The 24,148-nt window shown below is 39.5% G+C and overlaps 1 protein-coding gene across 2 annotated transcripts in view; it reads right to left on the reverse strand.

Annotated features, from left to right (window-relative positions):
* Nucleotides 1-598: 598 nt before the first annotated feature.
* Nucleotides 599-24,148, reverse strand: part of TRIM44 (tripartite motif containing 44) — a 162,767-nt gene continuing 139,217 nt past the window's right edge. For both annotated transcript variants that reach the window (XM_060262552.1, XM_060262551.1), the window contains 2 exons: nucleotides 8,343-8,445; nucleotides 599-2,395 (listed from right to left, as the gene is read on the reverse strand). In XM_060262552.1, the coding sequence (XP_060118535.1) occupies nucleotides 8,386-8,445 (60 nt within the window). In that variant the 3' untranslated portion in view covers nucleotides 599-2,395; nucleotides 8,343-8,385. The remainder of the gene's footprint in view (nucleotides 2,396-8,342; nucleotides 8,446-24,148) is intronic.

Here is a 24,148-nt window from a genome sequence, read left to right on the forward strand (position 1 = left end):
TGCAAATTTCAGTAGCAGGAAGGATATAGTGGAATACCACCCTCCTTGCTCATGTGGAGCTTGTATGCCCTTTCTTAGGAAACTCAGACTAGAGGGGTTCTCTCCTGTTTCCCCTCACCTTTCTGTGCTGAACTCTCAAGCTCAACTCCCCTTTTAGAAACTCTGTTCGAAGCACTGGTCACAAACAAGTCACACAGGGATCCTGAGTGCCTCTTACAGAGTCAGCCCAATGGGTTCTGCTTTACAGCTGACCGCTGTGGCTCTACCCTGAGGATTAAGATAATAGCAGGTAGCTGACTCACCTCATTCACGCAGAAGCCCTTCCCAGAAGGACCATGTGCTTTCTGTGCACACACCAAAAGCTAGGAAATTTTTCACACAGACACACTGCAAACAGCTCAGAAACCACACAGCCTCAAATAGATACACATTTACTCCTCTTCACCTCTGGTACCAATTCCAAGCACAACCCCCTGTAAAAACCCTGTTAGATTCCATTCCCCCACTTCTTTCAATGCCAGCAATATTGCCAAAAATACAGGCTTGGTGAAGGATTTTGGGATTTTCATATTCACCACAATCTAGAACACCAGAACAGCAGACATTATTTTTATTGACTGCATACATACAGGTCAGAAAACATCAAAGAATGCAGACAACTGTAGAAAATAATCAGAAGAAAGAATATAGCTAACTTTTATACAAAAGTTTGCATGGGTGTTCGTACAAGCCAACTTCATAGTCTTAACTAGTTATTAAATTATCATATGCCGATATTCATATAGTAAATCTCCAGCCATGAGTGCAAATCTGACAACTTGCACAAGTAGAAGCCTCTTTGTTTCCCTGAAAATGAGAGATTACCTTCTGATGCATTGGCCCAATCCACTTCCAGAGCTAAGGATGCTAATTTATGCCTCTGCTAATAACCACAAGGATGCCAAGGTAGGTGACATGGGAGTCTTCTGGAATTAGTCTTCACTTAATTCACTAAAAAAAAAAAATCCCAAATGCAGATTCTTGTAAGACTGAAGGGACAGATAGGCCATTAAGATCAAGGATGAACAACTGTTTGGGGCAACGGATGGTTATTTTGTATACTGCTGTCCATCAACCACACTTGGGGGTAAACACACAGATCTCCTTGCAGTTTTTCTGTTTCCACTTAGCAGTAAGTAACACGATAAGCCATGTGATAAAACATATGCTTTGCTAGCAGAAGTTTCAGTCCTTGGCAATGTTCCCTCTAAGCTGTGTGCATGAGTGGCCGCTCATTAACACAGGAAGCCACACTCAGCAGCAATCTGGAGCTGTGCAGGGTCTTACACTGCTCATTTTAAGATTACAGCAGATCACATCTGTTCAGGATGTGAACTGTTCCGTTCAGTAGTGAGGAAAAATTAGAGGGAACATTGGTCCTTGGCATCTCCAATTAAATCATGAGGTGGCAGGCAGTGGAGAAGACCTTTGTCTTAGAACTTGGGTGAGCTGCTGCCAGTCACAGTAGACAGTACTGAGGAAGATGACCAGTGCCTTAGTTTAGTATAAGGCAGCTTCACATATTTATAGTTAAGTATTCCACATGACACAGAAAACTACTGGAGGATAGTCCAGTTCAGACAAGATCCTTCCAACTCTATGGTCTCATGAATTTCTGTATCACTTCAAGAATAATATGTCTTTATTGCTCTTATTGTTGGGCAGTTTAAACCTAAAACTACCCCTAGCTAGAAAGAAATAATTCTTTTTTAAAAATCTCGTGAAGTTCATTTCTATAGTTCTACACTTATTTTTAAGGCATAAGAACCACAATATGAACTGGACTTTAAAGTCTGCACACTCTGATTGTAAAGTATTAGCCTCATTTATAATGTTACAATGCACAAAAAAGGTTGAGAAATATTAGAACTGCATAGTATCATTTTTTACTACTCAGGCAGCATCTTTTAAAGAACCCTAAATTAATTTTTTATTCTTATATGTGACTTAAAGGAGTAATTTTCCCCTTCTGTAATTTCTTCATCTCACTCACACTGAATAATTCAAACCAAGTCCTCAGGAATCCTGTCACTTGAAAATCAGTGCAATATTCACACCCATATTTCTCCTTTTCTACTGTGATCCTGTCTTGATTTTAACTTAGAAATTCCACGTTTCAAAAGGCAAGTGACTTACTTTATGCAAGATGTTTTGTCAACCCTAAGCAGTAAAGTGATTGATCAGCAAATAACTCATTTGGTATGACAAGCAGTGTATTCACAAAATATACATCTGGAAGAAGGAACAGACTGTTTTAGAGACAGGTGAAAAGTACAGCAAAGATGTCTGCAGTCTCTTCTGCTATGTATTCAGGACAGTTTTCACCATACGGAGACTGAATGCAGGGGCCATCCTTCTGCAGAAGAAAGGAAAATTCCAGTGAGCAATGGCAAAACTGGGATAGTTTATCCTTCTGTCTCACAGTATGGTTTTTATCAAGGTTGTAAGCTGCCTTGGGAGTTAAAAGGCAGGGTCTAAAATATTCTAAACATATAAGCTCAAAACTCCACATTGCTTTGTTCCTCAGTGCTAGCTCTTGTAATAATCAACCTATTAAATTCTCCTTCTCCTGAGAATTCACACACACAAGTATTTTTCTGTCCATTTTCCTATCCTGCGTCTACTCTGCAATTTTATTACTTCTAAATGCTCAAGGCAAGCAAAAATCAGGAGCGAATGCAGTCAGAAGACATTAGGGACCAGCATGGCACTATATTGTTTCCCATTTCAAGATAAACCCTATATTACATTATGGTTCTTCTTTACCTCCTTACTCTTTTTAGGAGAGCAAACAGAAACCTCTGCCCGACAGACACGTTTGTCAGATATGTAAACTTTATTCCAAGAAAAAGAAAATTTCAAGACCTCTGTATTTTGAAAAGGGTAACAGAGATGGCTGACACAAAAAGCTTGTTAAATTTTAGGGCAGCCTAGTGCCATCTGCAAGGGCAGGTTTGACAGCTCCAGATGCAGTGTCAGCCTGACTATTCACATTGGCAAAGCATAAGTAACAACCATGTAAGGTTTCTACAACACTGCCCTCTATTTAGTCTCCCATCCACAGGCCCAAAGGAGCTTCAGAAGCTTTTCCTGCTGGGACTATGAACAGGTTTCCTAAAGAGACAAAGATTTCACTGGGTCTTTTGTTTTCCTCTTTTGAGTCTGGTTTAGATTCAAGTACCGCAATAGTACCTTGCAGTCTCCAGCATCATCAGCACAGGTTCTAGCGGTTACTCTAAATGTTTAGATTCCAGCATCATTGTGAGGAACCATTCCTTTCTTTCATGAAGCACATTATATTTCCATTCAGCTCATCACTGGGAAGGTCAGCCAGAGATGAAGCTATCCAATTATCCAGAACTTCTAATCCTTTGAGCTGACTGCATGACCCCCTATGGAGTTTTAGTGTAATCCTGTATACAGAACTTCACGTACAAAAATGTTTCAGGGAAATAAACCCCACCCAAAAAAAGCTACACTGCAGTCAGCAGTTAGGATAGAAAATTGTACAAATTGAGTTAATTAAAAATCCACAATATACTATTAAAGCATACATTAAAATATAAAGTATCTCCTAATTACAATATTGCAACTGTTAGATACCATTGTAATAGTTTAAGGTTATCAGTGCAGAGCTCTACCCATGCAGAAGTATGTAAATTATTTTACAAACACATAGAGGTAAGACTGTCAACTACAGCTCTGGTAGTGAATATATATACACAAAAAGGTCTTAATTGAGGTAAAATTGTAATAGACTTAAAATTAGAAATGTACAGGCATGTCGAAATACTTTCTCCAATTTTACCTTTCAAGGAGTGTCAGTGGTTTGTTGTGACCCAAGCTCCTCTGAGTAGGGTTGCCAGGTCTGACTCAAGAAATATCTGGGGATGTTGGGGGTGGAGCCAGGAGCAAAGTTGTGACAAACATGATTGAACTCCAAAGGGTTCTGGCCATCACATTTAAAGGGACTGCACTCTTTTTAAATGCCTTCCTTCCACTGGAAATAGAGGAGGTTAGGGGCACCTTCTTTTTGAAACTTTGGAGGAGGGGTTTAAGGAGAGGCACCAGATGTTATGATGAAAATTTGGAGCACCTACCTCAAAAAACAGCCCCTCCAGGGTCCCAGATGTTCACTGTTTGATTCTCCATTATACAAATTTCCATAGGGAATAATAAGAGTTCCCAGCAGACATTTCTCTCTCTCCCTCACTCCACTTTCTGATAACCCTGAAGCAGGGGGAAGGCATCCAAACTGGGGGATCCCCTGCCCCCAATTGGAGACTGGTAGCCCTACCTCTGAGTATAGTAGAGGAATCCTTTCAGTTTCCATAACATGTTATCTGGCGGCCTCATGGAATAGCAGACATATTTAAGAAATGCAAAGTCTTTGTCCTTCTGGAGGAGGGTGGGTGGGAGTAAATTTAGAATGCAGTGAATTGATTTCTGACAAAATCCCCATCTGCCTTTTGCAAGGCCTTGAAACATAGCAAATCATCCAATACAACTAGATTATAATGCAGAATGAGCAGATTCCTCCAGTTCCATTCTGATTAGGATTTGTTTCATCTGTAACTCTGAGTTTTTGCTCAAAGGTTCTTACATCAAATTTCATGCAACTTTGAAGAGCAGAACCCAAACAAATAAATCTCTAAAAGCATAACATTGGCATGTTAAAAGCCAATTTTGAAGGGTTTTCTGTTTCTTCTTCTATAGACTGTATATTTTGGGAACAGAGAAACAAAAGAAGAAAAATCTTTTGAAACTTGTTCTGTGTGTGCACCTTTTACAATCACCCCCACCCCCCGCCCCATGCAACCAGAGACCTGCCTTTCCTGGTATCTTTGAATCTCAGTGTCACAGATATGTGTACCTAGAGTACTTTAAAGAAATATTTTTCTCCACTGATTGTGGTTGGCAGACACTGGGGGAAATTAGTAAAAACTAAGAACACCTAAATGTGCAAACTCCTCCTTCAGTGGCTCCCCGCACAGACTAGATGTTAGTAACCTGATGTGGGAGGAAGAAGATTCAATTATTAAATTAATTTCAATTATGAAATCCACAAGAATTTGCTATCATCCTTATTTGTGATGTCCAAATTCAAAGACTCTTCTAAGACAAGAGCTTTCTTTTTACACTGGGGATTCACTAACACTAGTTCACTATAGCAAGAACCTCTATAAAGTCAAATCACAACAAACAGGCTAAATTAAAACTGGTGCATAAAATCATTCTTAGCGATACCACAGTAAATGTGTATATGTTGGATATCACTCTATACCAAACACATATCTAGTATTTCTCCAGGAGTGGGGTCCCCAGCAAAGTGCCCACCACATTTCCTAGTGCTTGCTGACTATTTTTAGAAAGTGGGCAAGGCCAGGTGGGGTTTTTGTCCAGCAAGGCATCTGACTGGCATCTGGAGATCTGATTGGCTTCGCAGATCATAAAAGCATTGCTTTGGCATCATAGCAAGGATCTTCACTGTGTGAATGAAGATAAGCTGTATCTATGCAAGGAAATTTGAAAACAGTATGTCCATTTCAAAAGACATCCTGTTTAACAGAGTTTCTGCTTGAAATGCTGAGGAGTTACTATTGGAGTAATGTATAACCTAACAGTTTGTGGTTGGCTCCACCTCCCATGGCAGCCATTTTGTGCCTGCACCCACCACCCTGTGTCAGAATTCTAAAGATGTTCACAGATTCAAAAAGGTTGGGGACCTCTACTCTATGATTTGAAGAAAGTTAATTTTTTTTTACGTCTTGGTTACAAATTACTTAAATTCTCCATTTGGTTCAATGCAATATGTTCTGTGATAAAGCTCTGCTACTGATTTGCCTTCATTTGTTTTGCTACCTTGCAACAGCACAGCAAAAGTCAACAGAATATGTCATTCATGAAGGATACCTGCAATGACTCCATCTAGGATGAAGTTTAAAAGGCTATTTACCCTGATTACCCTGAGTCAGGAACACATTCCCCTTGAAATACTGTTGCAGAAAAAGATGCAGGTTTCATTTTCATTAGCAGTGATTGGGATCTATTACTAGCTTCATTTCAAAGTTTTAATAGCTAAGTTCATGATGGAGAGGTTACACTGTCTGTTCAAACAGGCAGGCCTTTCTGGAATTTCCATATGATGTGGATTCTCACTCTCACTTCCGTCTCCCTTCCCCTTGAGATAACACTCCATAAGCCCAGCTTTATGGTTCATTTAGCTCCAAGGTGTCTTGTCCCAATAGCTACAGGTCCCTCTTTTAAAACTCATAGTGTTCTTTGTAATGCAGAGGCTCAGCATGCTACAGCACTCATAAGCAGAGACTTATTTTTCTAACATTTATCTAGAGTTCATTTGAACTGCTGGTCTTGGCCTGAGCAGAAAGAAGCTTAGCTGGAATGTCAAGGTAGATCTTGGCTGTTGAGGGGGTGGGGGAGAAAAAGCTAATAAAGCAAGCTCCATAAATTAAGCCCAAGCAAAGGTATCCTAGGAACAAGACTGAGCTTACAGCGACCAGATGGGGCAAGCCATGCCATGCATAAAAAGCAAATCCTCACAGGAAGGCTCCACCCTTTCTCACCATTCCAAGCATATCTATGTGACTAAGCCTATCTGTGTGAAAATGAATGAACTGGAAACAGTACAGCCCTGGAAAATAATTAAGAAATTAATTCTACTATTTGGTGGCATCCATCCCAAAAGGGAACAAAGTGCCTTTTGTACAACCTTCTCCCCAGAAAGCCTCCTAGAGTTTGAACTGTATCCATGGCCTCCTTTGGAATTAAACCCAAGCAAGAGATTATTGTTCCCATTCACTTTGCCTACTGCGTGTGTGTGAGGGGGGAGGGTGAAAATCTCAAGAGGTTTTAAAATATTACTGATCAGCCAGGCTTGGCTGCATTTTTCCCAGGACATGAATCAACTTTATTACTACTAACAAAAAGCTATTAGTGTTATTGAGACATGGACAGCATCAGCGAACAGGAAGAAGGCAAAAGGATAAACAAATAAGATGAGGTTATGCTTCTACCATTGCAAAGTGGTCTGAAAAAAAGGATTTTATATTTGCATAGCAAAACAGCAGGCATTTCTTAGCTTCTTCTTGGAAATATGCAAGGCAGGCAAATTAAACATTCTCAGTCACAGATTTCAAGAGAGACAAAGCATCAGAAATCTATTTGGTCTCAGTTCTTGCACTCTCTCAGGATCCTTCAAACACTTTTCTTTAGCAGATCAGAGCACAGCAGTTGGATCATCATAAGATCCAAGTAAAGAGCAAACAGCACTACAGAGGGCTTTTCCAGACAAGACAGGAACAGAAAGACTGTTCAAGAAGCTGAGCTGAACTTCAAGCTGCAATATCAGACATTTCTAGAATGGGCAGCAAAACAAAATGGAGAACTGCCAATGGTTTTAAAATCCTTTTTGTTCTTGTTTTGATAGCTGTCACTGATTAACACTTCCAATAAATTTCATTTACACAAGGATAGAAGTCTGGTACTTCTATAGTCTGCAAGGGGGTTGTAGTTCAAAAGGCTTATTCTAATTACAAATATTATTCATACCTATCACTGGCCTGATTTCAATTGGCTAGTCATTTTGAGAGAGTGGATTGACCTAAAAACCATGGACAGTTTAGTTTTATAAGTAGCCACTGAGATGTGCTCATATTCTACAAGCAGTGTACCAAATCCCTTTGTTATGGCTTAAAAATGATACAGAAAATGCAGAGCATTCAGACTGTATCCAGTGATACTTCATGACTGTATATTATATTATTAGCTTTTCTCCCAGTAACACCACACAGAATTGCACATTATACAGTTTTCCACTTTTGTTCATTGTCTGAGTGCTTCCTTTTTTGAGAAAATTTGGATGTTCTTATTGATCTCAGTATTTTTATCCTGCATTTCTCTCCAGTGGAGATTGAAAATGTCCTACAAAATGAATTATGATGAAGATACAATTTATAAAGGCAAACGGGGGGGGGGGGGGGACCCAGAGAGGAAAATCACTGAGGGTATCAAATGAATAATTAGATTAGGGGTGGGGAAAGTAAATTTCTTTCCTGAGAAAAGTTCAAGATGGGACACATGTTGTCATCTCATTTTACTTGTTCAAGATCACCCGGTGAATGTCTGGACTAAGTAAGATCTGAGCTTGTAGTTTCTGCATCTTATTTTAAAAAATTAATACATGCTGGTTCCATAACATACCACATGTTTGGTACACCTCATAAGTCAGTATTCTGCTTGCTGAAGAAAAATACCTGTGGATTCTCCTGGGTAGGTAAATTTACCTTGCTGAGTCAACAGGGCCCATTGGCAGGTGGTAGATCCCCATCATTGTATTGTCTGTCCCTTCGGGAAGGACTTGGCAAAGGCAGAGGAAAGCTGTTGGTCCTAGATGCCAAAGAGACACAGGATAAAGAGGAACTAAATTACTGGATTCATCATGACAAGAAGTGAAAATACCCAAGGCATGTTAGTGTCTCTGAACAAATCCTGTTCGAAAAAGCAAGACTGCAAAAATTTAAATGTGTTTAACTACTCATGCAGCCACAAGGGTCAGTATGAAGCTAATGAATTTAGGTTGATTTAAGACCCACTCAGAGTCATGTTTAGAATTTACTGTTATCAGAACTAATCGGTAAACTATTTTTAAGCTACCACCAAATAAACATACAAATAATACCAACTGCTAATATGGAATGTCTATTAGCTTCAGGTTCTTGTAGAGAGGAGCAAGTGTACATTTATAAAATGTCTGCAGTCTCAATGGCAGAGGAATAAAATTGTCTCCCACTAATGCAAAAAAACCCACCAACCAACCTCACCATGGCTTAAATATTAGCAGGTGCCCAGTTAGAGTCTGAGAGCTGGCAGCTGCTTTGCAGCGATTAATAGATTCACTCATCTCCCAGGGCCTTGGCTTGGCTGTGTTACACTGTGAAGTTTTAGAAACTATTTTCAAATAGCTCAGCTTCACTTGTAATGGCAAGCAGCTTCCACCTAGCTCTCTAGCTATTACCTCCCATTTATACATTTATATTTAAACCCTGTAACACTTTCCACTTTTTAAAAAAATCTTAAATGTGTTACACATTATGTTCTCTTTCTCTAAACTTTCTAAACCACTTCTTTAAAAAGGTGCAAGCAGTGTACATTTCTTCTCATTTTGAAGTATATTTTGTGACCTTTCTGTGTTGTACAGATGCATTTTCTTCCAAGACAAATTCTAATTCCTTTGCAGTTTCTGGATGGCCTTCTCAATCATGCCAAATTTGCACAGTGGGTTACTAAGTGCTAAATCTGGTAAGGGAGGATAGGGATGGAGTGCAAATCCCTTGAAAAGGGTATCTTCAATTAATTTACCTACCCACCCACCCCTGCTGAGATTGGTGAATACCTTTTATTCTGGGGGGTGGGGGAATGGGAATTAAAATAAATCCAACAAAAGTGGCAGAAAAGCAAGTGCAGCAATGGAAATTTGTGCAGATAACCACTGCAAATGCTACGGAACATCATAGAAAGCTGGCATCTTGGTACTTTTGGGTTTTAGCATTAAACAGTTCATACAGGCCTAGGGAAAAAGTTGAGACAGTCTATGATACGGATACATCCTATACAAGCTTACTAGCAGTGGATTAGATCCAGTGAACTTTTTTATTCAACCTCATCCAATTCCTCTCCTTAATATGGTTCCTATCCTACATGGCTTTTGTGCTTGCCCATCACAGTATTTTAGGTGGTCAGTGATGACCACACTGTCCTTTTTCATCAGTACAAAAGCTGTTTGGAGCCAATCCAGTATCTATACAAAATTGTACACACATAAATTGACCACTGCAGACACTCTCCTAGTTCTCAGTGATCCAGTAAAACAAGAACTAAATTTATCTTCTAAGGAATTTGGCACATAGAAACCTCTCAGGTAAACATAGTGCCTCAGGACATGAAGAACAGATCACTGAAGCAAGTATAACAGTCGTTCCCTCTTTTCAGAGTACCCACAGTACCACACACCAAAGACAAAGTAGTATAAAATTGAAAGGCAGTCTGAAAGATTACTCAAATATCAACTTTTGGGTCTTCTTCAAATCTATAAAACTTTCTCTGCCACATAATGAACACAAATACGTGGCAGAAGAGGAAGAGAAGAAGATGAAGAAGAGCTCTTGAAGTAACTTTGTGAATTGGATCTGAATACTGGATCAGTATATCTAATTCTCAACATGACCCAATCAGCAGGTACTGCAATCCAGCAGACAAGGTTTGCTGAAAAAGTTGAAATCTAAACACACACACGCACACAGGGGAGGAATAACACTCCCCCTCCCCCCAAAAAATAACAGAAGCAGCACCGGTACCTTTAAGAAAGAAATGCTCTCTGCAGTGGTCATTGTGGGGTTGCTAGGCAACCATAATATTGCCAGCTTTCAAAGCCTTGGTTTCTGGCAGTAGGAGGCAGAGGGAGGACTGTTTTGGCTTTTGAGGGAGGAGTAATGGGGCCAGATCTGGCAGCAATCACTGGCAGACTCAGTTGCTCAATACTATTCAATAGCAGCCACCATAGAAAGCCAGTGTGGTGTAGTGGTTAGACTTTCAGACTAGGATCTGGAAGACCTGGATTTGAATCCTCACTCTGCTGTGGAAACTCAATGATGACCTTTGTTCAGTCACACCTTAACCTACCTCACATTATAATCATTAGACTAAAATGAAGAACAGGGGAACAATGGAAGCTGCTTAGAGTTCCCCACTGGAGACATAGGCTGGATATAAATGAAGTAAATACATAATAAATACAGTGAAGATGGGGGGCAGATAAACAGTATGTTGGCTGGTGACTGGAAAAGAAAGAAAGAAAGAAAGAAAGAAAGAAAGAAAGAAAGAAAGAAAGAAAGAAAGAAAGAAAGAAAGAAAGAAAGAAAGAAAGAAAGAAAGAAAGGGGTATGGGACTGCCAGGAGGAGAAAAAGAAGAAATAGTGGGGGAGGGAAAACAGGAAAAAGTCTCCCTGCAATTCTCTGCAGGTCACTCACTGCCATTGGTTATACTTATATAAACCAATACAATCGTGATTATGAGAACATGAAATAGGAGCTGATATAAGTTGTCAAGAAAAGCAAAGATGATGGAGAGGGAGACAAAAAAAGTATATTAATTATTAGTAATAGAAAAAAACAGGGCTTCTTTTGTAGCAGGAACTCCATTGCATGTTAGGCCACACCCCCTGATATAGCCAATTCTCCAAGAGCTTAAAGCAGGTCCTGTAATAAGCCCTGCAAGCTCTGTAGGCTACATCAGGGTGTGTGGCCTAATATGCAAAGGAGCTCCTGCTACAAAAGAAGCCCTGGGGAAAAAAATGAGCAACACATAGTAAAAATGTAAATTTCCTGGCTAAAGGTACTCATATTTGTGTATATCTTATAATGTAATGTAATGTATAATGTAAGACATCTGCTTGCGACCATGCCCTGTTATGTTCGAGACCCAGCTGTGTGCAGCATTCAACATAAACGTGGACCTCTCACAAAATTTAGGTGGAAAGGTGACAACCAATTGTGGCATGTTTAACAAAGCAGCAGAGAAATTTAATTAAATGAGAAACTATATTCCAGACACTAGTAGTTGGAAGCATCAGGCATCTCATATTCTCTGAGGAACCAGTCATCTGCCTTTAGGGTAAGCAGATGTCATCCAAATTGTGAGGTAGGGTTATGAACTGCCCTAGAGTCCTTCATCTCTTCTGTCTGCCCACTGTTCACATCAGCTGATGGAGCCCAAATCCTGGTCTCTTACTCTGGTTCCTTAGAAACTTCCCCAGCTACATTTGGGCATGCAATGGTAATAGAGAACACGTAGAGAGATGAGGCAAGAGAAAGAGACTTGGAAAACTGGTTGAAGAGGTTCATGGGCCTGGCCTAGTATACACTATCAGCTACCTAATAAACAGAAGGCTTGTGTAAACCAAATTCTCCTTTCATTCAGAGACTGAAGCATGTTTCCATTCTGCATAGAAAATTTTGGTAAATTATTAACTCTAACCTTTAGGAAAATATTCCTTTCAATTTTCTTCTGGGCTCAGTGCTGTAATATGCTGTAATTCTGCCCAACAATTACTGATGAACTCATCCATCTGCCCACCGTTTCCCCTCTGCTCCTGTCATTCAAATTTTATATGTTTGCCAGTGCTGTTGCCTGACAGCTGGGTGGGTACCTGTATATAATAATAAGATCCAACAAAACCAAAAGGCAACAGAGGCAGCAGCTCAGTGCAAGTGGCACTTCTGATCTGTCACGATCAGTTCTGCAGAGCAGCAGAAGAATGCTGGTTAATGCAGGGAGGATCTCAGGGAAGTCATCAGCGTGTTGTGACACATGGCAAGAGCCTCCCCAGCGTATCCATCTTCCACACAGTCTATTTTATGGCCTATCCATCATCCAGAGTAGAGAAAAAAATGAAAGTGTCTTGAGAATAAGTTTTATGTAAGATATCACTCCAGCTGCAAAGCCCCAGTCACAGGAAACTGTGCTAAAAACAGAGGTGGCACAGTGGAAAGTAATTAGTGAACTAAGAGTAAGATAGGATATGGATGGGAAAGGCAGAAAGAGGGAGTCACAAATCCAGGAATTTAAAACAATTAATTGGCATTTTATGACATTTGCTGCTTATTTAGGATCTTCCCAAAGAGGACACAAAGCAGATTACCTGAAATACAGTTTATCCAAACAGAACACACACACCCTCCCACCCAAGAATATGCTAGCCCACACCCTGAACTGGTCCAGGATCCATTGAGCTGGCTCATGCAAGATTAATGGCTCTCCAAGAGCAGCATGGCTCTTCATCTTTGGCCTTAACCCTCTGGCCATGCCCAGGCTAAATCCAGAGGAGAAACAAAGCTCAGAATCATCAGAGAGTGGGCAGGAAGTGCGCCTGGCTGGCGTGCAGTCTCTGTAGTGCTCTCTGAGCGTCCTCCACTTGGAGGACGCTCAGAGAGCGATAGAAACTGCACGCCAGCCAGAAGCCCTTGCAGGCAGCAAAATTTGGGCATTTGCCTATGGTGCCGGGCTGGGAGGGCCCAATTTGGTGTCCTCCCCAGCCCGGTGCCCTGTGACTGAGTTCAGGCAGACATCTGGGGCAAGAGGTAATAAACATATTCCAAACTCAGTTCAGAGTCAAAGTATAGTTATTCAAAAGTCCAAGCATCAAACCAGAAGGTCAAATCCAAAGAGCACAAGTCAGGTCACATTTCAGAAGGTCAAGCACACAGAAGTGCATGAACAGGTTCTGAACATGTCATTTTCACACTGGGTCTGCCTTTTCTGGCTGCTTTTATCATGAGTCATGGAGGGCCAGGTGCAACTCATCAACCTGCTGAGTCATCCAGGGACAGTAATCAATGGCTGGACATCCTTTAGGGCTGTAATTCCAGATCCTGCTATGGCTCCAACTTGTAAGCAGAGGTTGACTGGTGCTGAGCTGCCAACAGCACACTTCAGCACCACTCCTGTGCCTCCCCCACCTTCTCTAGCTCCAAAGGCTCTGGTGACCCCAAGGGTGAGGCTGGTGGCTGTAGGGTTTCTGCTTCCAATCTTAGGCTGCTGGACTGAGGGTCCTGAGACTCTCCATCTCCCCCTTGTCTACCGGGTCTTCCTGCAGCATCCAAGGGCTGGAGCCAGCTTCCTCCATCTTTTCCTCATTTGAGGAGGTGTTTGCAGGCAGGACTGCAAACTAGTGGAGCTGGAAAAGTATGGAAGTTAACACACACATGCACAAGTCAATGCCAGTTAAGCCTTTTGTACAACAGCTCCACATCTTCCCCTGACTCTCTGGGTGTTTTCGCACTTACCTTTTACTGGCGCGACGACCCTCCTCACGCCGGCGGATCTGCAGTGATTTCGCACTAGAAGCGCCGGCGCAGCCCATTGCGCCGGCTACTTCCGTCGCTAAGCCAGCGCAAACGGAAACCGCCAAGAAGCAGGAAAACGTTTGCGCTGGCTTAGCGACGGAAGTAGCCGGCTCTTTGGGCTGCGCTGGCGCTTCTAGTGCGAAATCACTGCAGATCCGCCGGCGTGAGGAGGGTCGTCGCGCCAGTAAAACGTAAGTGCGAAAACACCCAAAAAAACACTCTTTCTCAAAAAAAAGGAAGATATGTATCATTTCACAGAATCTAGTCTTCCATTTTACCCTATATCCATGGCATTGCAGGTGACACTAATACATGTAGCCTTATAAAGAGACATGTGTATGTTGTCCAGTGAATTAGGGATTCATGGCATGAGAATAGAGAGGAATTTGCATGTGGTAGCAAAAAGCTGCATGAACCAAGCTTCCTATTCCACTGAAATGAAATCCCAGGTGTGCTCTGGAGTTCTGGGCCTATCATAGCTATGATGTGTAAGGATTCAGAAAAATCTAAAACTTCTGCTATTGTTTATGAAGTGATGCTACAATTCATATCATGAGTATAGTTTGGTTAATCACAAATGTTTCCAGTGGAGGTTCTGAAGCAGCAACTCACATGCACTGTTCTTAATGCATGCATGCCTACACCCCACCATATGTTACATTTGTTCTCTCCACTTCAGATAATGGGAAATACAGTCTGAACATAACCACCCAGAGAGTGCACTGACAGAACCCTGTAAGCTTTGAACAAGTGTTAAGAAAATCTAGGGATAATGTCTAGACTTGCCCTACATATTATTTGAGATGTTTTCAATACATTCACCGATCTGGCCTCTGATTAGTGATGGGCAGTATTTATTTTTAATTGTCCAATGAGTTCTGTTTTCTGGAAACCATTTTAATAATGTTGGGGGGAAAGAGACTTATTTTAACAGTGTTGGGAAAAAGAAACAAAAGACATCACCAGCATTCCTTCCCGCCTGTCAGTGCCTTAAAACTGCTAAAATCTAAAATGAAGACAATGAGATCATTACTGATTACCATTTATGGCCAGTTTACCACAGATATTGGAAATGGACCGATACACTTGATTATTTCATCCTGTCCTTAGCTCACAGAAGCTAAAAGGTTGAGAGAGAAGGGAATCACTTCATCAATTATTTCTCTACTCCCTTCATGGAAACAATATCCTTCTTAGGATTTTATTTATTTATTTATTTATTTATTTATTTATTTATTTATTTATTTATTTATTTATTTTATTCGATTTATATCCCGCCCTACCCCACCGAGGTTCTTTTGTTCTTAGGACTAAGGGAAATCACAAAAGAGAAACAGCAATATATAAGACTCAGGGCTTCTCAGTACAGCACCTTCACATGATATATTTTCTACATATAAACTTGCATTTTCTACATAAACAAGAATGTGTAATGGGCAAAGTGTTTCATCTGCTGCTTAAAGAAGTTTTAAAAACTCAATTAAGACTCCCCACCATACCTGTTTCAGGAAAGAGATATACATACACCTGTCTAGATTATATTTTAGCAAAGCTGCTTCAGTCTCTAGCTAACAGCTAGAGAGAAAAAATAGCATCCTACTCGCAGGTAATTGATGTTCCTGTCCAAGTCTGTTTTGCCTTTCAGATGAATGCCTTATTTTGGGAGAAATTTCCCTGATGCTGTGGAAAAGAAAGGAAGTATACACAGGGGAATACCTGGCATGGACTCTTTTAGTAAGCAAAAGGAGAGCTATTCTAGGTTATTATTAATATCATATGGTATTGTGTGCAGCAGGCCTTAGTTGGGGGTGGAGCTCCCGAAGCACCGCTCCAGAAGCTCTAATCAGGCTCCCAAGCAAATGGTCATTGTTTGCTGTCTTCTCCCTTGCCTGCTTCAGCTGCTATTTCCCCCTCTCCCCTGTGATGAGACAGCTGAGTAAAGCAATCTCTTGGTCTTTTAACTCTTTTCCCATCCTCTTCCTAAAGGGAGGAGGAGGGAGAAGGAGCCTCAGCCAGTGGAGGAGCTTGGCTCTGTAGCTCTGTTGTGTGATTGAGCTTGCCAAGGTTGCCAAGTTTTCTCAATCACATTGCAGAGCTACTGAGCCAAACCTCTCTTTCGTCTGTTTGCTGAGGCTCCTCCCCCTCCTCCTCCCCTGGAGAAGGAGGGAAAGAGGGAGAGCTTCCTTTGCCCAGTTCCCTCCATTGATCACACAGGAGAGCACTTTTAAGACCAACATTTTTTCCAAGGTATGAGCTTTTTGCCTTGCTACACAGAGAGAAAGAGTGTGTTTTGTTGGTTTGTTATGTCTGGGCTCTCCTGGGAGCAACTGGATTTGCCTTCCCATTTTCATTGTATTCATGCCTTCATGATCCAGAAGAGGAATAACAACAAGCCAGGATTAGGCTGAGAGTGTATTTCCAGACAAGTTTGACCCAGCACATTTCCTTTGATTTTTCTTTCATATTTCACATTTTTCTTTGATTTCCTCTGATTGATTGGGGATTTTGAACTTAGGTTAAAACAATTTTTATTGGTAACATATGGTAATAAATCTATATCTATATCTTACATCTTTAAAAATTTTTTTTATCTACCCCATATATTACTTCCACCCACCCCTCCCCCCGTTACTTGACCCCCGCCAGTGTTATTTACTTAAAAAAAATATTAAAGGTACCCTTAACTATTAAAACAAAAATTTATATTCTTCTTTTTAAAACTTAATTATTATCAAAAATTGTCCAATGTCCTTTTATTTTCCACTCTTTTTCTATATATCTTCTAAGCTTTTTCCACTCCGTCTTAAAAACTTCTAAGTCATAGTCTCTTAATATTCTTGTTAATTTGTCCACTTCACTCCATGTCATAACTTTTATAATCCAATCCCATTTCTCTGGTATTTTTTCTTGCTTCCACAACTGCGCATACAATGTCCTAGCAGCTGACAGCAAGTACCAGATTAAAGTTCTATCTTCTTTTGGAAATGTTTCCATTTGTAATTCCAATAAGAAAGTCTCTGCAACTTTCATTACTTCATATCCCAATATCTTAGAAATTTCTTGTTGAATCATTTGCCAATACTGTTTTGCTCTTTCACAAGTCCACCACATATGGTAGAAAGAACCTTCATGCTTTTTACATTTCCAACATCTGTCTGGCATCTTGTTATTCATCTTTGCTAATTTTTAGAAGTCATATACCATCTATACATCATCTTTATTTATTTATTTATTCCGGGATTTATATCCCGCCCTTCCCACGAGTGGCTCAGGGCGGATTTTTAAAACAATTTTCTTTAATACTTTGACATGTTGAGAGTTTCATAGAGTTCCACAGATATTCCCAAGATTCCATCTTTATTTCTTTATTTACATTAATTGCCCATTTAATCATTTGAGATTTCACTACTTCATCTTCTGTAGACTACTGTAGAAGTAATTTATATACTTTTGAAATTAATTTTTCATTGTCTCCAAGCAGAACTTTTCCCATTTCTGTTTGCTCTTTCCTTATTCCTTCAGTTTTAATATCATTCTCCACCAAGCTCTTTATTTGTTGCATTTGAAACCAATCATATTTATGATTCAACTCTTCAGCAGTTTTCAGTTCTATTTTTCCACTTTGTATTTTTAATAATTGATTATATGGCAGCCACTTTTCTTCACCTATCTCAGCCATTATTTTTATTACTTCAGCTGGCACTATCCATAACGGTCTTCTCTCATCTCCATATTTCTTGTATTTCATACATGTATTTAATAAATTACTTCTTATCCATTCTTTCATCCACACTAAACAAACTGCTTCATGATATAATTTTAAATCTGGTAACTGAAATCTGCCTCTCTTTTGCATCTGTCAAGATTTTCATTTTAATCCTTGGTTTCTTCCCAGCCCACACAAATTCTGAAATTTTCCTTTGCCATTTATCAAATTGTTTGCCATCCTTCACAATAGGAATAGTTTGAAACAAATACATTATTCTTGGTAACATATTCATTTTAATTGCAGCTATTCTACCCAGCAATGACAAATTAAGTTTGTTCCATTTTAGCATATCTTCATCCATTTTACGCCATAACTTCTCATAATTATTTTGAAACAGATCAATATCTTTCATTGTTATCTCCACCCCTAGGTACTTTACCTTAGAAGTGACTTCACAGCCCGTTAGTCTCTGTAATTCTTGTTGCTTGTTCATCTGCATATTTTTACATAGAATTTTTGATTTTTCTCTATTTATACAGAGTCCCGCCAACTCCCCATATTCTTGTATTTTAGCTAACAGCAAAGGTGTAACTTGTATGGGGTTTTCATTTATAAACATTACATCATCAGTAAAAGCTCTGTATTTGTAAGTAAATCCTTTTATTCTTAAACCTTCTATATCTTTTTCTTCTTGGATCTGCATCGGTAATATTTCAAGAGTCATTATAAACAACAGTGGTGAAAGCAGACAGCATTGTCTAGTACCTTTACTAATTTTCATACCTTCTGTAAGATCTGTATTTATACACAACCTTGCACTTTGTTCAGAATATATTGGTTTTATCATTCTTATAAAACTTTCTCCCAGCTCCAATTTTCCATTACTGCAAACAAAAAGTCCCAACTTAAATTGTCAAATGCTTTCTCTGCATCTGCAAAGAATAATGCTACTTTTTTTTTCTGGATGTCTTTCATAATATTCTACAATATTTACAAGAGTTCTAATATTGTCTCTTATTTGTCTTTTGGGAAGAAACCCTGCTTGATCTTTCTTTATAAAGTTTATCAAATGTTGTTTAAGCCGTTCTGCCAAGATTCTTGTAAATATTTTATAGTCATTATTTAATAGTGAAATTGGTCTATAATTTTTTACATTCGTGACATCTCTATCTTCCTTGGGTATCAACGAAATGACAGCTTCTTTCCATGTGTTTGGTACATTCCCTTTTATTAATCATATTCATCAGCTTCTGCAATTTTGGTATTAATTCATCTTTAAAGGTTTTAAAATATTTAGCTGTATATCCATCTGACCCAGGAGCTTTTCCATTTTCCATTGCATTAATTGCTGCTTCAATTTCTATTTTTTTAATTGGATCATTCAAAACTTTTTGCATATTTTCAGTTAAGGGCTCTATTTTTATCTTTTGTAAATACTCATCCATCTTCTCTTTCTTTATTTTAACACCTTTAAATAATTTGGCATAGTACTTAAAAAATTCTCTTTTTATCCCCTCTTGAGTAACCACTTCTCTTCCATCTACCACAATTCTATTAATAATTCAATTTTCTCTCTTTTTCTTCAATTGCCAAGCCAAATACTTTCCTGGTTTATTTGCTCCTTCAAAGGATTTCTGCTGAAGTCTTTTCAAACTCCATTCCACTTCTTTATTTAACAATGTCTCAATTGAGTTTGTAATATTGTAATTTCCCTTAAAATTTTCTTTTTCTCTGGTCTTTTTCTCAACTCCTTTTTCTTTTTCTTTATTTCATTTTGAATGTCCAACAACTGTTTTTCTTTCATTCTCTTATCTTTATTATTCATAGTAATCAACACTCCTCTCATTACTGCTTTATAAGCATCCCAGACCGTCTGAAAATCAACATCCTCTTTATCATTCAATTGGAAAAAAGCTTTAGTTTCATTTTCTAGGTATGTCACTGTTTCTTTATTCTGTAGCAAATCTTCATTCAGTCTCCATCTTCTCAATTTCTTGGACAATTTTGTAATCCACATTATTGGGTTATGGTCGGCCCCAATTTTAGGTAAAATCTCTATCTTCCTTGTTATAAGACCTAAATCTTTGGTTCCCCACAGCATGTCAATTCTAGAAAAAGTTCTGTGTCTTGCTGAAAAAAAAGTATAGTCCCGCACTTCAGGGTTGAATTTCCTCCATATATCTTCCAAATTTTCTTGTTTAACCAATTCAAAAAAAGACTTTGGCAATTTCCCTTCTTTACAGTTATTTTTCCCCCTCCAGATCTATCCAATGAGTTCTTAACTGTTCCATTAAAATCTCCCATTAACAATACTTGGTCATAGGTCAGTTCATCAAGCTGTTGTGTAATGTCTTTAAAAAAAGCATCCTTTGCACCATTAGGCACATACAATCCCAATAACAACATTTTTTTCCAATTTAATATTGTCTCTACTGCTAGAAATCTTCCATCTTTATCTTTAAACACTAATTTTGGCTCCAATTCTTGTTTTATATACAAAACCACTCCCCTTTTCTTCTGTTCACCTGATGAAAAAAATTCTACTCCCAATTGTTTGTTCCATAAAAATTTATAATCCTTTTGTTTAATATGCACTTCTTGCAAACAAATTATATTACAGTTTTGTTTCTTAATCCAATGAAATGTTGCCCTTCTTTTTTGTGGTGAATTTAGTCCACTGACGTTCCAAGACAATAATTTGTAATCCATCATGGTGCAAATTCTTTATTTTTTTCAAAAAATCTACGCAGCTCCTGGGCATTTGTAATTGTGATTCTCTTTCCCTGGAGTTCAAAGCTCAAACCTTCAGGTATTATCCATCTAAACCTCATGCCATTGTCTCTCAATTTTTCTGTCAGCTTTTTATATGTTCTCCTATCATTTATCACTTGCCTTGGCAGCTCCTTCATAATTCTCACTTTGCTGCCTCCCACTATCAATGCCTTTTCACAGTTTTTATTCATGATCCTTCCCACCATTTCCTTTGTCATATATCTTATGACAACATCTCTTGGTTAATTATTTTTCTTGGCAAAAAGTGAATTCACTCTATACATATAATCATACATGTTTTTAGTCTCTTCAGGGTCTTCATCTAAAAATTCTGCAATTATTTTTATTATATAGCTTTTTAAATCACCATCCTTTACTTCAGGTACTCCTCTCAGAGGTATCTGAGTCTCCATCAATTTGCAGTCATGGATTGTGACTTTTTCTTGCATTTTCAGCAAGGTGGAATCAAATACTTTCATTTTGCCTTCTACCTCCTGCACTTTCTTAGATGTTTCCTCAGTTTCCTTTCTGAGATCTTCCATATCTTTTTAAATCTCTGCAATAATTTCTTTTTTCGATTCATCTATCATGAATCACCCCTCTCATCATTCTGGCCTCCATCGCCTCTAACTGGTCTTGCATTTTCTCCAATGAAGTAGCCCTTGTTCGGGGCTGCTTGTGTTCAGACATTTAAAAACACCAAAATTTTAATCCCACAAATTTTGAATTTGACTGTCAGATTCAAAAGATTAGAACTTGCTTTTTATAATAAGCCTAATTTCACCGTCCCCGGAGCTTCCCAGACCGAGATATTAATTTTTAAAACTTTTAAACCCTTCAAAAAAACCACGAACTTTTGGACTTCACCAATTTTCAATTCAACTATCAGGTTCAAAAGAGTAGGACTTGCCCTTTATAACAAGCCCAATTTCGCTGTCCTCGGAGCTCCCAAAGTCAAGATATTTATTTTTAAAGTTTTTAAATCTTCCAAAATGGCAGTCACAACTTTTTACTGCTCCTTGCAATTTTTTTCCTCTTTTAAAAATTTCTGAGGACCACACAAATAATATGCCCAATAGTATTTATCTTCTTACCCTCTTTTCAATTGATTCCAACAATTTTTAATGTCCCGAATTCTTTTAAAACATTGTTTTTATTTTGGCCTCCTAGCAATGGCCGCCGATGTTTCTCAATGGTATATATTCCTAGAGTAGGTTTTCTTTCCACTACTTCCTGCTTTTGTTGCCACGAAGTCTCATTCACACTGGTAAGGAGATCTCACGATACTTAACGTATTTCCTGTCTTGCTCAGATGTGCTGCAGGTCTGTTCCAATATGACGATGGTGCTTTTTCTTCCAAAACCGCAAGCAGACAAAACAATAAATTCTTTTCCACTTTTTAGCAGTTTTTAACACTGTCCTTTATATTTATAAAGTCCATATTTCATCTCTTCCTTCCCTCTTCTTCCAGGCTCTCTAAATTTTCTTTCCCCAGCTTTTAAATTTGTCTCTTTAAACTATAAATAGCTCCAGAATGAAAAAATAGTTTTCTGTACCTTTTCTTCCAATTATCCAAGTTTCCACTGGTCTTGCAAAGCTTTAGATGATTAGCAATGTCCAAGAAGGTTAGGATCCTGTCAAGCTTATGTCAAATAAATGACTCTGAGAACTTCTGCAGTTGAATATGCAACTCTTCCCTGAGACCCCTCAAAGCCTCAAAGAAGCCCCCCGCCCCGGGACTTCCTTTTAGCCAAGGTAAATATCATCAAAGTTTCTGTGCATATCTTGGACTAATCTCTAACTGAGAAAAGTAGGCAGTAGGCATTAATTTGCCTTCCACTACCCCGAACAGAAGTTCCAGCCTGCTCCCGTTATGAGAGGCAGCTCAGCTCGGCATTTTCCTCCCCTGGAAGTCCCGGGGGGATTTTGAACTTAGACTTCCCCAATAGTAGGCTGATACTGACCACTATACATGGCTGTATCTCTATTCCTTCACTGCCTCATAGGAGTTGTAGTAATTTCTCTGGGGAAGACTACGGTTTTGTAGACAAAAACACAGCCCTCAGTCTGTTATGGTTTCTTCACTTGTTCTTGACCAGCACATGAAACAATTTATGAATAAAAGCTCGCAATGTCCAGCCATTTCATGCTTTCCCCTTGGTCCTAGGGCACTGAGCCCTGAGCATGAGATTTCTGTAATGAATGCCAATAAATCAAAAGTCGGTTTGCAATTTACCGATACACACCTGAACAACACCTGAACAACTCAGGATTGCCACAGCGCAACTGTCTCCAGATTTGATGCAATAATTCAGAGCACAAAGTGTCAGTCATCAGAGACTGTTAAAACAACATATTGCAGGCATGCTAATGTTTTAAGCATGCTTTAAGTTTTTAAAAAAACTTTGTGCTTATTTATGCACTTTGTAAAGTTTATATCTCCAATACCTGGTATTCTGACACACTTCTGGTGATGTCAGGGGTGTGTGGCATATGCAAATGAGTTATACTAATGAGCTCAGGTACCTCTTTTCTACAAAAATAACCCTTGATGTGCAGTATAGTCAGGAGATCCTAAAATTGTCTGGCAGACAGAATTCTAGCTTTTTTATTGTTATGGATCACTAAAAACATAAGAGAAGCCATGTCGGATCAGGCCAATGGCCCATTCAGTCCAACACTCTGTGTCACACAGTGGCCAATATATGTGTGTGTGTATATATATACACACGCACACACACACACATACATACACACACTGTTTTTCTTAAGGTTGGGGGCTTTTAAAAAATGTAAGGGCACATTTTTTTTTAAATCCTGGCTGCACCCCTGAAAGACAGCCGCCCCAGGCCGAGGCTTCCTGTTTTTGCAGCCAGCTTCAAAGCCAGCTGTGAGAAGAAGATCTGCCACTTTTCGCTCTCCCATCCTGCTTGACCATGCAGGAGGGAAGAGAGAGATGAGGCCAGCAGACCACGTCTTCCTGCTTTCACACCCAGCTGGCTGCAAGGTGTATGAAGACCCACCCACCTCTTGCTCTCCTGGAGGGGAGAGAAAGGTAGGGCTGGCAGGCCAAGTCTTCCTGCTTTCACAGCTGGCCAGCTGCAAGAGCACAAACATCTACTGCCTTTTGTTCTCCTGTTCTGCTCAGCTGAGCAGGAGGAAAGGACAAGAGGTGGCCTCCCTGGGCTGGGTCTTCCTGCTTTTGCAGCTGGCTTCAAAGCCGACTGCGAGAGCATGAAGATCCAGCATGGCCACCTCTTGCCCTCCCTTCCTGCTCTGCTGGGTTGTGGGCCCGGAGTTGAGGGGCCCCAACAGGAAGTTGGGGTGGACCCCCCCTATAGCTAAGTCTGTCTCCCAGGTTGCCATCTGCCTAATCTTAGTACCCTAAATACAAAATACAACCTCACATGCCCCTGCCCAGATTTCCTGCCCCAGAACTCTCAAAATTTCCCTTGTATGTCCAGCTTATATCATTGATGGCAACACTGCAAAGTAGGTTGGCTCCAGCACAAAATTTCCTCTTGGGCTAGAGCTGTTGTACAGAAGAAACTCAAGGGAAAAACCATCATAGCCACTTGTGCTATGTCAAACTAATTGTATTCCTTCTTGTGTTTCTGCTTGTGCAAGATCTTGGGCAACAAATGTAGAGACAACAGTACTCGATGTTGCACAGGACTTTGCGCAAGTGAAACTGCACTTAATCTATTT

This window comes from Heteronotia binoei, chromosome 21 (genome assembly GCF_032191835.1).
Source record: "Heteronotia binoei isolate CCM8104 ecotype False Entrance Well chromosome 21, APGP_CSIRO_Hbin_v1, whole genome shotgun sequence".
NCBI classification, from domain to species: Eukaryota; Metazoa; Chordata; class Lepidosauria; order Squamata; family Gekkonidae; genus Heteronotia; species Heteronotia binoei.